The 15,489-nt window shown below is 39.0% G+C and overlaps 1 protein-coding gene across 4 annotated transcripts in view; it reads right to left on the bottom strand.

The window, feature by feature from the left end:
• Positions 1-1,281: 1,281 nt before the first annotated feature.
• The window catches only part of EMCN (endomucin), a 118,891-nt gene continuing 104,683 nt past the window's right edge, over positions 1,282-15,489 (bottom strand). For all 4 annotated transcript variants that reach the window (XM_044766380.2, XM_070505295.1, XM_070505292.1 and 1 more), the window contains one exon: positions 1,282-1,679. Coding sequence is in view for 1 of the 4 variants with exons in the window: in XM_070505295.1 (XP_070361396.1) it covers positions 1,498-1,679 (182 nt within the window). In the remaining 3 variants the exon portion in view is untranslated. The remainder of the gene's footprint in view (positions 1,680-15,489) is intronic.

The following is a 15,489-nucleotide window of genomic DNA, read 5'->3' as shown; positions in this document are numbered from 1 at the left end:
AAGACACTGGGACTATTTGGATTGCCTTTGGCACTTGTTCCAAACTCCAAGACCGAATGGGAGAAAATGGTCTCAATCTTGGACAATGATGAGAAGTGATGGCAACATGAACCATGGCTCTACCTCTGGAGAGAGATCTGTGACTCGCAATGGATTTCCAAGCCTTCCCTTTGTCTCTTGGCACTTCACACTGATCCCTTTGTCCTTCCCTCCCTCTTTGATCCTGTTGAGGACTGAAGCAGAGCTAAACCTCAAAAGAAGTAATAGATGATCAGGCTTCATTTACACAGAGCCTCTTAAAAATGGTGACAGTGTGCAATACTTTTAATGAAGCATCCATAGTTGTGAGGGTTAATTATCAAATTAGTGACAACATAGCATATAATTAATATAAATCATTAGCAATTATAATAGTAGTTGTAAATTAGTGGACTGAAGATGATTACAATGACTACTAAAATAATAATGAAATGTGTATCATCTCATTTGATTTTTATAACATCTTCTGTAGTTGCCATCTTATAGATTGGAAAATTTAGTCTCAGAGTTTAATTCTGATTAAATGATTTTGCCAAGGGCATAAAGCTGATAATTCATAGAGTTGAAATTGTTGGCTAGTCTGACCTGTAATGACTGAGACCTGGGAGTTAGGCTCAGAACCCTGGAACCAGATGACCTGGGCTTGAATCCCAGTTCTGCTCCTTGCATGCTAAGTTACTCAACCTCTCTGTGTCTGCCCCACAAGGCTGTTAGGAGGATTAAATGAGCAGTGTTTGATAATGTTTGGAACAATGCTTGGCATATCTACTACATTAGTGTTTGTAAAATAAATAAGCATTCCACATTACTTTTAAGAAGTTGAATAAATTAGCTGACCTTAGGAAATTTACCTGATCTTTCTAAGCTTCATTTTCTATTTATCCGCAAAATGGAGGTTATAATAGTACCGACACTGTAGATGCTTACAGCACTAATTGGACTCAATGTAGAGACCTCAATATAGTCCCTGGGACTTATTAAGGGCTCTATTTTTGTTAGCTATCGAACTAGTCTGGGTTGTCCAGAGAAATGGAACAAATAAGATACATATATTTACGTATCTATGGATGTATATATTTACTATAAGGAGTTGCCTTATGCAACCATGGAGGGTAAGAAGTAAGTCAAAGATCTGCAGAGATCAAGCTGCAAACCCAGGAGAGCCAATGGTGTACCTTCCAACCAAGTCCAGGTCTAAAACCAGATCTACGTCCCCACTTGAAGATGGTCAAGCAGAAAGCATTCTTTCTTATTTAGCCTTTTATTCTTTTCAGGCTTCAGTGACTCCCACCATCAGTCTACTGATTCGAAGGTTAATCTCATCCAGAAACATCCTCACAGACACACTCAGAAACAATGTTTACAATGGTCTGAATGTTCATGTCCCTCCAAAATTCATACATTGAATTCCTAACCCCCAAGGAGATGGTATTAGGAAGCGGGGCCTTTGGGAGGTGATTAGGTCATGAAGGCAGAGCCCTCATGGATGAGGTTAGCGCCCTTATGAAGGAGACCCCGGAGAGCTGCCTTGCCTTTTCTGCCGTGGGAGGTCACAGTGAGAAGTAAAGGACGGCCATCTAGGAAGCAGCTCTTCAACAGACACTGAATCTGCTGGCACCTTGATCTTCCAGGCTCCAGAACTGTGAGAAAGAAATTTGGGTTGTTTATAAGTCACTCAGTTTATGGTATTTCTTTTTTATAGCAGCCCAAATGGACTAAGACAATGTATAACCAAATATCCAGACACCCCCTGACCCAGTCAAGTTGTTACATAAAATTAACCACCCAAACTATTGTGGTTGTTTTTGTTGTGGTTATATTATCTTCTTATGTGGAGCTGAAATCAATGCAAGTAGATCAATCAGATCAACATTGAAATATAGACAAATGTAAATGGGTAATATGGATAATGTGTATTTTACATTTCTTAGGAGAACACACATATTATTCAAAGATTAATCTGCTTGGCTGAAAAGATAACTTCAACTACATTTTAAGGACATTTCTTCTCATAGATACACGTGTAGGTCAGGCACCAGACAACTTACGAATAATAAGTTGACTGACAAGACAGTAGACACAAAATAGACCAATGTATACAAATATTAGGACCTTCTTCGATTACTGTAATTTTAATGCATCAATTGGACAGCAGGCTTTTGAAGCTGCTAAATTAAGGCAGAGTTCTTGCAACACAAGACACCTTTGCATGTGAGGAGCACTTGCAAAACTTCACGGACAGTTTACTAAAAAAGACTGAAGGAAATTCCTACAAACTATTGGCAAAACTGTAAGTGCTGAGTTCACCTCTCCTCAAGCTGCCACTGTGAATATGTCACCTGCAGCTTTGTAACCTGGAGGACCCGGGCCTTGTGCCTGGGTCAGCCCCTGCCCAAGTCCTCAGCTTTGTCTCCGCCTCCTCCCCTTTTCTCTCCTTCATTGATGCCGGACTTCTCTTAGTTCCATCAGTTGGCCATGCTCATCCTCACCTTCAGGCTTCTGCACACGCTACTCCTTTCTATGGGGAATGGTCTTTCCTCACTCCTGGTCAAGCCCTTCTCATCCTTCTCTTCTAGCTGAGGTATCATTTCCTCAAGGAGGGCTTCCATGATCCCCCAGATGAGTTCTGACCCCTCTGAGATATGATTCAGAGCAGATATTTTCCCCTCTCATAGCACTATCTCCCACTTAACTAATTTTCTTACTATATTTTTTAGTAACTCTATATACCAAGATCATGTAAACTCCTGAGGAGAAGGGCCCACGTTTACTTTATGTTCTCAGTTTTTATCACAGGGCCTGACACATGATAGCACCTCACTAAATACCACATTTAAGTGAATCTAAGATGCATTGATTGTAAGACACATTGGTATTTTATATACACCAAGAAGAAAAAACTTCCAATTAAAATTTGTCATGATGCTTCTTATCATTTAGCACTTTTATTCTATATTTATTAGAAGATTTTGTTTAGTCTTATTTAGACACAGATTTTTATCATATATCACCCTTGTACATATATGAAAAGGGAAATACATTGGTTATTACATTGGCCATCTCTTTCTTTTGAGCTTTGGCACTTTTTCCTTCAGGCTCTCACCCTCTCGCTATAACATCTGACTGAATTTATGCACAACGACTTAGGATCCTGATTCTGTTAAATATTGAGGACACCATAAGTTTTATCTAGTTAAATCCCTTTATTTTATAAATGAGAAAATTTGATATCCCTAGAGGTAAGAGGCCACATGCTCATAGTCACATGTGGAGAAATATAAAGCAGAGTAAACTGAGTAGATACTCCAGGGAAAGGTCATAGGCTAAGCACCTGCAAAGCCTAAACTTGTGCCTGTACATCTGTAATATACATTGTTTGAAAGCATCTGTTGGGAGCTGGATTGTGTCCCATCAAATTCATATTTTGACGCCCCAACCCCTGGTACCTTAAAATGTAGCTATATTTGGACATGCGGTCTTTAAAGAGGTGACCATGGTTAAAATGACGCTGTTAGGTGGACCCTAATCCAATCTGATGTGTGTCTTTATAAGAGAGATTAGGACACACAGAAAGAAACTCAGGGGCGCAGCTGGAAGGTGATCATCTACGGGCCAAGGAGAAAGCCCTCAGAGGAAGTCAGCCCTACCAGTGCTTTGATCTGGGACTTGCAGGCTCCAGAACTGTGGGCATAGAAATTTGTGTTTTTCACTCTCTGTCCATAGTATTTCGTTATGGCAGCCCTCAAACTAACACAACATCGTAATGAGGGAAGAGAAGAGGGGATTCAGAAAGATAAATACAAAGCAGGGAAGAGGCGTGTACTGGAGAGTTCTTAACAACTTGCAGTAAGATTGGGTTATTAGATTGTGTTGTTCAGGGAGGCCCGAGAGAAAGCAAGTCCTCCCTCAAACCACAGCACTCTTCCTCCCAAGGCTCTTGAGGCAGCTGTGCACTAGACAAGATTGCACACCTTGTTGTCCACTTGGCTTGGGGTCAAATTCCAGCAGAGAACTCTGGTTTGCTGGGTGGGGAGCAGGACAAGGGCTTCCTTGCCCTGAATTCACACCCGTGTTAGCCCCCAGTTGGTCGTGCAAGAGGACTGTGCACAAAAGAGAAGAAAATGCCACTCTTGGCAGGTTTTTTATTTCTTCTTGAGTAAATCTTAGCTATATATATTTCCCTAAAAAGTCAACCATTTCATCAAGATTTTAAAATTTGCTACTGTCTAATTGTACTTTTCTCATTAAAAAAATGCATCTTCTGTATTTATTATAGGCCTTTTCCCATTCCTTGTTTTGTCTTCTCCCTCTTTTTCTTCCCTACTCTTTACTGCTCTAAAGAGGACTTTAACTCTTCTACTGTATTTGGTTCCCTTGGAATCTTCAAACCCCTGGCCCTCACACACCATTGCCTCGTAACCTGCGCTCTTCCCAGGAGTTTCTCCGCGGCATAGCGGTCAGAGGCCATGCTTTTTTCCAGGCGTATCCCCTAATTCTCATGGTCGGTCAGTTTCAGACCTATGCTCTTCTTCTCAGTCTTCATTATCATGCTCCTGTCTCCTGTCTTGCACAGGCTGCATTTCACTAGCTTGTTGTTTACTCTTCTTGGAAGGAACTAGACCAATGCCTGCTGTTTATAAACAACCACCCACCAGCCACCTGAGCGTTTGTTCTGTTTGGTCAGACTTCTCACATGTGTGACAAGAGAGAAAATGGTTACACACAGTTTCCACTTCCGTTTCTGGAGTCTGACAGCCTTTTCCCTGACGGCAACCCTATTGAGGCCATCATGTGCCACCCTTTCTCAAGCTCCTCCACACCAACTTCCTTTTGTCACAGTTTGCGTTAGTGCACTAATTGAAGAAGGATGGTACTCAGAAGGCTCTGCCCTCAGGCTCTTCCCATGCATGTGCGTAAGGCCCGCTCCTATCTTCTGGACAGTTGAGTCCTGTCTGGTGCAGGCTCTGTATGGATATAAAAAGGGGCATGATGTCCCGGGCGAGGGAGAGGCGTGAGAGTGCCATCTCGCTTGCCTCAAAAAGTAGATTCTATGCAGCAGCAGGACTCATGCTCAATGTTTCAGTTGGTTCCTCTCCTCTTTCTGAGAAGGACAAGCAGTGAGGAAAGAAAAAGGTATTTTCCTTTCCGTTATCTTCCTTTCGCAGAACAACAGATTTGCTCTCTTTTCAGAAGCAAAGTATGTGTGGACAAAATTTGTGGTTCCCATTTCATCATTTTAATTCTAGTTTTAGGCAATTGTGTGAGTTTTCATCTTTTTCTCTGACTTCTAAGTGGCAGTTTGTCTTGCCATTTTACTTGTGACATATCACAGAATATCTTGGAATATCTGGAATATCCTAGCTGCTCAATAAATAGTTCATTTAACAAATGCATGCGTCACCACTGTTTTATCACTGAGTTATTAGGACAATCAGCTAGAAGAAATTTTAAACTAGCCTTCCCTATTAAGGTTGGTTTTGTTAAATTTTGGTGCCAATTTTATTTTCTTCCTACCTAGTAATATGCCTATGACTATAACAAAGGCTAATGACTTCATTTGGAAACTTAAAATGTGAGAAATTGTATTAAGATCAATCATTCATTCCACAAACATGTACTGAGTGCCTATTTAGGCTGGCACTATGCCGTGGTAGAATTCTTTCCAGACCCAAGGGGGATAGGAGTCTGGGATGGCTATATAAATATGAAAAGCACAGGTTAAATATATAAATATATTTTCATATTAAAAATAATTACAATGTATTATGAGATATGATAAAGGTATGTAAAATGTGCCATGAGATACAGAAGGGGTAACATTTGACTTATGTTATGGGTCTTTAGAGAAAACCATGAAGGCAAAGAGTTATGAAGAATGGTGCTCTAAGAGGAGGAGCATTTCTGGGGAAGGTGGTAATACTCAGAGTCTGGAAAAGTCAGGGAATTGCATGTAGTTAATTGTGATTGAGAAGAGAGAATGGATGGTAACTAGAAAGATTTGAACATGCAGTTACTTATGGATCACTGAGGATAACTTTTACCTAGAAGGCATGGATGGTACTGGATTCAGAAGAGTAACCATAAGCCAGAGTGATAATCATGAGAAGATATGTGAGTGTGGGGCTGTGAGAAGCATATGTTGATAAGGGTTATATCACTGGATAAAGCTTCCTTTGAGGAAATGGATTTAAAATAGCATTGTATGGGTTAGCAGAAAGTGCTGAGCGAATTATTGTGTACTTATAGAAAGAGATGTGTGATCACTAGCTCCCTTGAGCTGGGGTTTGAGCTGTGTTGCTGCTTCAATCAGCCAGCACTCCTTTGGTACCCCTTGGAATCCTGGCTTAAAACACTGGCTCAAATCCAAGAAGGGAAAAGTACAGATAAAATATGAACTAAGAATGCTCGGAGAACAGAACAAAATGGACAACCAGTGAAATTGTTGGGGAAACATCATCACAGATATTCGAGGACTCCTCGTTGATGTCAGAGGAGTGCTGTCCTGAGGGAATGTATAACCTTAAATAGTGAATATAAAATTAGAAAACTAATATTAAGTAAGGGGTTTAGAGGAAGAGTGGGTCCCGGCAAGCGGGAGCTGAGGTTTATGATGTTAAAATCATAAAGAATGGACACTTACTCTTGTTCAAGACGCAGGCCTTGGCTCTAGAGACTCTTGTATAAACCCCATCATGACCGTACCAAATCTCTACCATTTTATTCAAAAGCAAACCCCACTCCTACCACTGTTGGCTTTGCATCTGCTACCTATGCTCTTTGGCATTATTTAGGCTTTCTAAACTTTTATTTCTTCATGCTCTCAGTTAGGAGAGACATCCACTGTCATGACCTCTACAAAAATTTAAATGGTAATGAGATACACACACACACACACAAAATCAGATTTTAAAATAAATTTTGTATTTAAATTGAGAAACTATAGTCTATCCAAGAATGTTCTTGAGGTTTTATTTAAATAGGTGTCCAAGTGTCCTGTGGGTGGAGATATAAAAAAATTTCACTATTTTGCATATTTTTTAGTTACCCAAATTACTGCCCAGGCTAAAGTGAGGAAGTATAGTGCTGAGATAGCTTTCAAGGATGATAGGAAGCCATCATTATCCCACTTAGTAGATACCTGCCACTGGACATGATGAAAGGGACCAAGGGTACAATAATACTCAGATTTTTTCCTTAATGTAGTTTCATTTCTAGATTTCTTTTGAGAAAGACATGCACAGCATTATAACAACCATGGGGCCACTGCTGAAAGGTGCCTCAGTCCTGTGGGGGAGGATGGGGAGGTATGGTGAATTGGACCTGCTTTTTCATGTAAGAAGTGTTTGAGTTTGCTTTAAAAATTAAACACAATTGAGGCCAGCCTGGTGACATAGTAGTTAAGTTCATGCACTCCTCTTTGGCAGCCTGGGGTTCACAAGTTCAGATCTCAGGCACAGACCTAGCACTGCTTGTCAAGCCATACTATAGTGGCATCCCACATAAAGTAGAGGAAGATTGGCACAGATGTTAGCTCAGTGACAACCTTTCTCAAGCCAAAAGAGGAAGATTGGCAACAGACTTTAGCTCAGGGCCACTCTTCCTTACAAACACAAACGAAAATTAAACAATTTAAAAAGAAAGAAATAAAAATAACAATGAGACACATGCCATCATTTTGTTACCAGGCATATTAAGTTAATAAATAATATACGGATTTGATTCTGCATTTCTTGATAACTTTGTCAAAATGGGAGACATGTCGGCTTCATATTGTCCCATAAGAGAAATAATACCAGCTCATCTGCATTTGCATTTGAGTGGCACGAATTCAAAGAGGCATTCACCTTGTAAGTCTTTATATAAAGGTTGTGGGATAACACATCCAGCAAGGTTTTCAATTAGGATTTTGCCAAGGACACATCTATGTTGTTCAAAATGGAGTTTTAGGTGTCTGTTATCTGTAAAAGTTGGGGAATGACATTCCAGCATCACTCAGGGAAGGCAATTCAGCAGGGAAATGAGGTGATCCAGGAATATTCCTTCCTAATGGTCTTTCTCAATGCAGGAGTTAAGTTTAGAGAATCTAGGACAATGCCTGGTTAAAATGCACATTACGTTATTTCTCTGATATATCAGTTGCTTAAAGTGATCCATTTACCAATGCTCAGAGTTGACTTTTGGTATTCATCTTGTGAGAACCTGGAGTAGAGTTATTGTCAAATGAATATGATTTATTGGTTGAAATGGGACTCACGTGTTTGAGGGACATCTGCCTCTGTGACGTTCCTCTCTCGTGGTTTGTCACCACCCCTGTAGCTATTCAATCTTGATTTTCCTTCTGCCCATGATTTAAGTGTTGGTGATTTTCACTGTTTTATTCTCACTATGAGAACTTTTCCTGCAACAGCATATTCACTCTCTTCAACCACCATTTGTATAGTGATGACGTCTCAAGCTACATTTCCAGTTGGGATATCTCTCCTGGGATCCAGGCTTCTAATTCCTACAATATCTCCATTTGGAAGAATATATGTATATATATATATATAAAAATAGATAGTGCAAACCCCACTTCTTCAAAACCAAACTTAGCAGATTCACTCTCACGTCTATGTTTCTTAAATTGATACCACTATTCAGCCAGTCTTTCAAGGGGGCCATTCATCTGGAAGTCATCTAAGATGTATCCCTTTGCTCATCTTTCACCTCTTACATTACAGAATTCTGTCGGTTTTCTCATTCTTCTTCCTTTATGGCAATTGTCTAAGTCCAGGTACTAACTTAAATGGTACTAATTTAAAATTTAATGGAGCTATTTTAATAACAACCCTCCTGCCCCCCGCACACATACATACAACACTCAACTGGAGCTCCTTAATATCATGGATTTTTATCTCATTTTTGCATCTCTGGCACTTATTTCTAGTTGCTAAAAGTTTACTGAATGGATGTGTAAAGGGACAAAAAAGGTAAATGAATTTGAATGTCTCTGTCTTTACCATTTAAAAAAAGAGGCTAGAGCTTGTGTCATTTCATTTCTTTCTCTTCTCTCAGCTTCTTTGGAGGTTTTTGCCTTTGCTAGCCTGGATGCTTCTTTGGGATTTTATATAGAGAATTAAGATAAGAGAAGGAGAGAGAGGAGAGAAAGAGGTCTTGAGAGAGAGCTTGAGGAAGAATTACTCAGAGGACCTTTGCAGGGTATTTGAAAAGGTGAATGTAGTATATTAATAAAATGGATGCGACAGAAAAGGGAGATTTCAGAATATGTTGGGGTGGTCAGAAATTCTCCTTAAGTGTTGAGAAATGTAAGTAGAAGAAAAGAGATATGCAAGATATAATTTGAAATGACTTCTTGGTTGCCTAATTGTGCATATGCCCTGACAAAAGAGTCAGAGATTCAATGCAGGTACAAATAATGGAATACAGAATACTTAAATGAGTGAGCGTGTGAATGAATGAATGGGCAAGAGCCTGACCACACTGTCATCTGGATGGAGGGCATTTCATTTCTGCATAGAATTTACTGCAGGTTGTCCACAGGTAATGGGAGACATCTGTTGTAGCCAGAGAATTCTGTGGCATTTGATTTAGAAGAAGCAATTTTGATTTAAAAGTTTTCAAGATCAGGTGATAATTATTTCACAATAGTAAAGTTTCTTTAATAGAGCTGTATCCTGCTGAGCCTATTAAAATACATTCATATGTGAATGTGTGTCAAAGCACTGAATAAATTGATCTGTTCGATGAGATTGCTTAATATTTTCCAATTAAATTATATTTGCAAATATAAATTTCAGTTTTAACATAGTTGGTGTAGAGCTTTGTGAGTGTATATATATATTTTGTTATGGTTAATGTTCAGTGAATATGTTCAGCTATCTTTAATTCACTTTCTAGTTATGAAAATAAATTTCTTATTAGCTTAGCAAAGAATGATTGCTCTAACAGATGCAGCCAACCACCTAGTCACTATTTAAACATGTGCTATAGGTCGGGGACATAGGCTTGATTTTCACATCATTACCAATGGATTTTTTTTCTGTCATAAGTTTATTTCTGTTCACTGTAATGTGAGCAATTTCATTAGAAAATATCTTCAAGGAAGCATTAATAGTTTAAGAGTGAGAGAATGATGATCTCATTTGGTTCACAGGCAGTTTCTTTTTACAAGTTTGTAGCGCAACTAATTTATAATTTTAAATAAGTTGAAATTTCCCTTATAAAGATAATATAGATATTTTATTTTGAAGACTTAATTGGATAGTTTGACAAATATTTTATTCCATCACTAAGGACTGGTTCTGAACTATTTGATATTTCCCATTATTGCTCTGACTCCCTGCTCCTCCCTTTCAGTTTTGGGTCTTGGAGTTACCAAATGCCAGGACTGGAGTCCCTCGGCTCCTTGGACCTGTGCTGTCCAGCGTGCTGGCCATTAAACACAGTGGCCACGGCACATCTGAAATGTGGGGAGTCTGAACTGAGATGGGTTGTAAGTGTGAAATGCACACCTGATTTCAAAGATAGTTTGAAAAAAAGAACATATTTATCTCATAGTTTTTTATATGTTTATTTTTTATATACATGTTGAAATAATTTTATCTATTTCTTTTTAGTTTTTGATGTGGCTACTAGAAAATTTTAAATTACCTATGTGACTTGCATTATACTTCTATTGAATAGCGTTGCTTTAGACTATAGAAAAATAGTCAGAGGATTGTGAGGGAAAAAGCACGTAAAACACTGACCAGCTCAAACTGGTTTTGCTTCTTTAAAACAGGTTATTTTAATCAAGCCTTGCCTAATAACAGAGATGGCACTGCCCATGTGCCAGGTGGGAACCAATAGCCCTAGGTTGACCCCGAACGATTGGAGCCCTTTACGAAGCAAAAAGTCCCTCAATAAGGAAAATCCTGCATCCAGGTAGCTTGATTACCTTATATGGCCTGATTTGAGACTGGCCAATCAGCTTACAGATGCAATTTAGTAACCCTTAACTCCTTAAATTTCACCCTGAATCTTGGATTGAGGAGCCGGATTTGAGAGGCTTGCCTCCTGTCTCCTTGCTGGTCGACCTCTCAATGAAGCTCTTTCTTTTCTCAAAAGCTGGTGCCATAGTATTGGCTTCTGTGTGTCTCAGGCAGTGAACTGTTGCTCAGTAACATGAGTCTGGTGATATAATTTGCTTAGATGTCAGTGGATATGTGAACTTTAATAATTCTATTAGCCCGAAACATTTCTGATAATGTGTCTCCAAATATATACCTGTTAAATTCTTTGTGTGTGTCATGAAGCTAAGGTGTTGATAAGAGAATTTGCTCTTAAGATTTCGGTGATACAATGACTTCTTATTGACATAATGATAATTATTGGTAATCTAGCAGTCACTATTACATTCCAGGCAATGTTGGTAGGCTGTGTGATCTTTCAAGTCTGGGGAAAGCAAAAACTTCAGCTTCTCTGATGGAAATGGCTTTTAACCAGAAGTTATAAGACCTAGGTTAAACCAAAGCTTTCTTGGCTACCAACAAACTGTCTACATGTTCTCCAGTAAAAACTTGTCTTGCTGGGAGCCAACAATGTTTCTGTATCTATAAGAAGGGGAAAACTAATAATAGCAACCCAACCTATTCACAAGGTTATTGTGGGCAAATGAAATCGTAATTGTTAGAGTGTTCAGTAAAATTTTTTGTAAAGCCTCATTACATGTATAAGTGTTGTGATTTTAATACCTTTCAATATATAGACAGTGAAATTGTATGTACATTTTGATCAGAAAATGTACAAGTAGAATTATTTAGTAGAGGTCTTGCAGGGCCTACACTGGTATTTAATTTCCCTCCCTGCACCAGAATCCAGCCAGAGATTATGACCTTTACTGCTTCTGTTTTCAGTTCCTCTGCAGCTCATCATCACAGTTAGAAAATCATAAACTTCTGTCTTTTTCTGTAAGAACTTTAGACAGCAGCTAATGACCCTGTGCTACAAATAAAAAAAATTTAGCTCACTAGCACTACTTTGCACTTTCGCTCCTCTCACCTCCCAAGTTATATAACCTATACCACGATTTAATGCTTGTATTGCTTCTCTTTTTTAACTTTAAATAATATAATTAAACCTATCACTCTCTTTTTCATTAACTTAGACAGTATCTCTTGGTTTCTCCTTGCGTAAAATAAAGACATTAGTGTCCCTACCACATTTGTCAGCTCTCCTCCTGCCCTCCATCTCATAATTTCTTTTAACTATGCCATTATTTTATATCTTCAAAGTTTCTCTTCAACCTTAAATTCTTCCTATTGAATGATGCCAAAATTGATAACCTATAAACACATCTTCCATTCTTATGATTAGATAAAGTGTATTCACAGCAGAACACAGCAGTAAGGTTTGCTTTCCCTCAAAGGGTCTTTGCACAATTTTGCTGAGGCTTCCTTCTTATGGACTTAAAATGCCTAATCTAGGTATCATGGAGAAAGCCTCATCTTATTCTATTCCAACAGACAATTCATGTATAAGAAGATAGTTACAGTACAAGATATACTTAAGTCATCATATCTTGCACTTTCATGAGATTTTTGCCTACCTGAAACTTTGCAATGTCTTTTAGAGAATAATGAAAACCTGCCTCAAAATGCCCATAATAGAAAAGTACAGATTGTAATTGGTTATTACTTCTGTCAATCACTTGGGATAAAAGAAGAGGGCAGGTTACCTCAAGGGACAGAGCCAATAATGTGGAGACCTTGACCCTGGATCAGTCTATTTATTAAATCCACCCCTTTTAAGATGGGGGAGAGTGGGGTGAGTTACAGAAAATCTCAGGCCTTTGAAACAAGTAAGGAGAGAGACTCAGGTAACTGGAGTTTGAGAATGCAGTGTGAGTAATTAATTAATTGATTGATTATTAACACTAAGTAACAAATAAGTGGACTTTTCTGGAAATCTTTAGACTAATGTTTGTATCTTAAGGGTGTGAACCTTTTACTGCTTTAGTAAAATACCTTATTAATTAAGTGGGCTCAGGAGAAGGGACTCTTTTCTTGATCTTTGGCCTTGACTATGCCCTGAAGTAGACTAAGAGAAGGAAATATAATCTTGTGTCATTGAATTGTGCCACTTGAAGGACACAATTCTAAGCATCAGAATCAAATATATTCTTTTGCAAATATTCTTGACTGTATGTTTTTCCTCCTGCCTGCATTAAAAAATTTTAAAAAGCAAAATAAAAAAAGATGTTCTGTTGCATCTTCCTTCTAACCGTTTCTTGCCTCCATGATACTACTTGTCTGACACATTTAGAGTTTCTTCAGTGCCTATAGAAAAAGAGGCAGAATTTTTCCAGGATGTGGCTTCTATTTATGCTCCTAATTACTTGTCTGTATTAGCTCTCTGCTACCTTTAACTTTGTTCTTTTGAAGTTACTGTTTTTCATCTTTGGTTTATGTGCTAGGCATGGTGCTAAATGATTTGCAGGCTTTATTTTACTTAATCTCCTCACAGCGTTAATATTGTCATTTTAGAATTGAGAGGATAACTGATGAAACCTAGATTTAAACTCCCGTCTGACTCCGAGTCACCGTTTGTTCCACTCCTGTGCACTGTCCCCACTGCATGCAGTTTGGAGAACAAGCAACAGCATGGAACTTTTAGTTTTCCATGTAATCCCTTTACCTCACCTACCCACAGCAGCAGGATGCCAAAAATAGCTCGCCCTGCAAACTGGATATCTGATTTCCAACAATAGCCAATGAGCTCTTGGAGGGAATTATTACTTATGACGTCTTTTTGTAACCCCTGTGCCTGAAATAATAACTTGGACTAGCAGGAAGTAATAAAACTTTACTGATGATGATGATGATGAAGATAATAACTATTAGCATTTGGTATTAATAGGTGATTTCAATTTCTCTTCCCTTCCCACACACATTTCTTAAAGCTTCAGCCTTTGAAAGCGTCCTACACTTCTCTATCCTGACAGTTTGACTTTAATTCCACACTTCACACCCTGAGCCTCCACAGAGTGGGAAGCTCAGCTATCAGAACTTTAGAGTCACTGTTCTACTTTTGAAATAAAATACCAGTCCTAGGGTGTGGGCCAAAGCACAATAACAGGACGGAGCTGAGACTGAGCACATCTTTCTAGGATGCCAACGTGAAGTTGAATACTTTTCTGAACTATTATTCTTGGATAATAGAGGCATTGTTTAAAACCTGCCTCTTGTAGCACACATGCAACACACTGAGCTCAGCAGGTAAGTAGGCTTTGCTGCAAAGCCAGAGAAAATCTCATCTATAGAATGCTCCAAGCTTTTTGAGATAGTTAAATGGCCTTACAATGGGAACAGCAATATAGTGGCTGACAGTTTTTGTTTTAAATGCTTTCATTTGCTTTAGTTTTAGTTCCAAGCAAAACGCTGTAAATCCTACATGGTGCTTACATTTATAATTTAAATGCACACAGCATTATTATACTGCACTGCAACTCCAGCAGGAGAAGCCCTCTGTTAAATACTGCTAGCACACTAAAGAAGCTCTGTCTCTTATCAGAGCGCACGCACGTGCGCGCACACACACACACACACACACAGGCTTGGTTTATATTTGTGAGCAAGGGGATGCACAGATATGACAAACATTTGATGCTAGAGAGGCCAACCAAGACCCAACCCTAAATGGGAGTGCACACGTAAGCTTTTATACCTTAAAACATTGCAAACAATATCTTGTTATAAGTGTGCTTAAATTGAGGTGACCCAGGCTTATGTTTAGTCCACAAAATAAACACGCTCTGGAAATCAAACAAATCCATATTTTAAAAAAAATGTTCTCTCAAATTACTCATCCTTATCGTCTGTCTCTTCGTGATCAAAACACTTCCCTAAACGCCAGCAATATTCAGAGCATCAAATCGAGGTGTGGCGTGGGGCATTGACTTATAAGCACAGAAGGCGTCGCTTTGGCCAGGCATTCATGCGCTGGGTGCTGGATACAGGAGCAATAGGAAGGTCTGGGAGGCCAGGAGGGCTGCGGTGGAGGGCGCTTGGCGGGGGAGTGGGCTCAGGGTGGCAGCTCTTGTTCAATGGTACTGAAGCATCTCAATATTTCAGCTGCTTACCAGACAAATGTTAACCTTGCTGAAAGCTCCTGTAGGTTAACAATAGGTGGCATTAGAATCGTGATGCTTAGAAATAGAGAAGGTTCTCATCCAGCAGTAGAATAGAAGGTTATAGAAATTCTCCCAGCTATTGGAAGGAATTTTGGCTTGCTAATTAATCTTCAATGTAAGGATGAATAGTTCTGACTCTGGTTGTCACTGGAAAAATTAAGGAGGGAAAAAACTATATTTCTTGTCTCCCCAGTACATCATAATCTCATTTAACTATGTCAACTCTGTAGGAAAGCATATTAATTTACTAGGGCTGCCGTAACAAAGTACCACAGACTGAG

This window comes from Equus asinus, chromosome 3 (genome assembly GCF_041296235.1).
Source record: "Equus asinus isolate D_3611 breed Donkey chromosome 3, EquAss-T2T_v2, whole genome shotgun sequence".
Taxonomy (NCBI): Eukaryota; Metazoa; Chordata; class Mammalia; order Perissodactyla; family Equidae; genus Equus; species Equus asinus.
The sequence above is the reverse complement of the archived record's forward strand: the minus strand, read 5'-3'. Positions and strand labels throughout refer to the sequence as shown.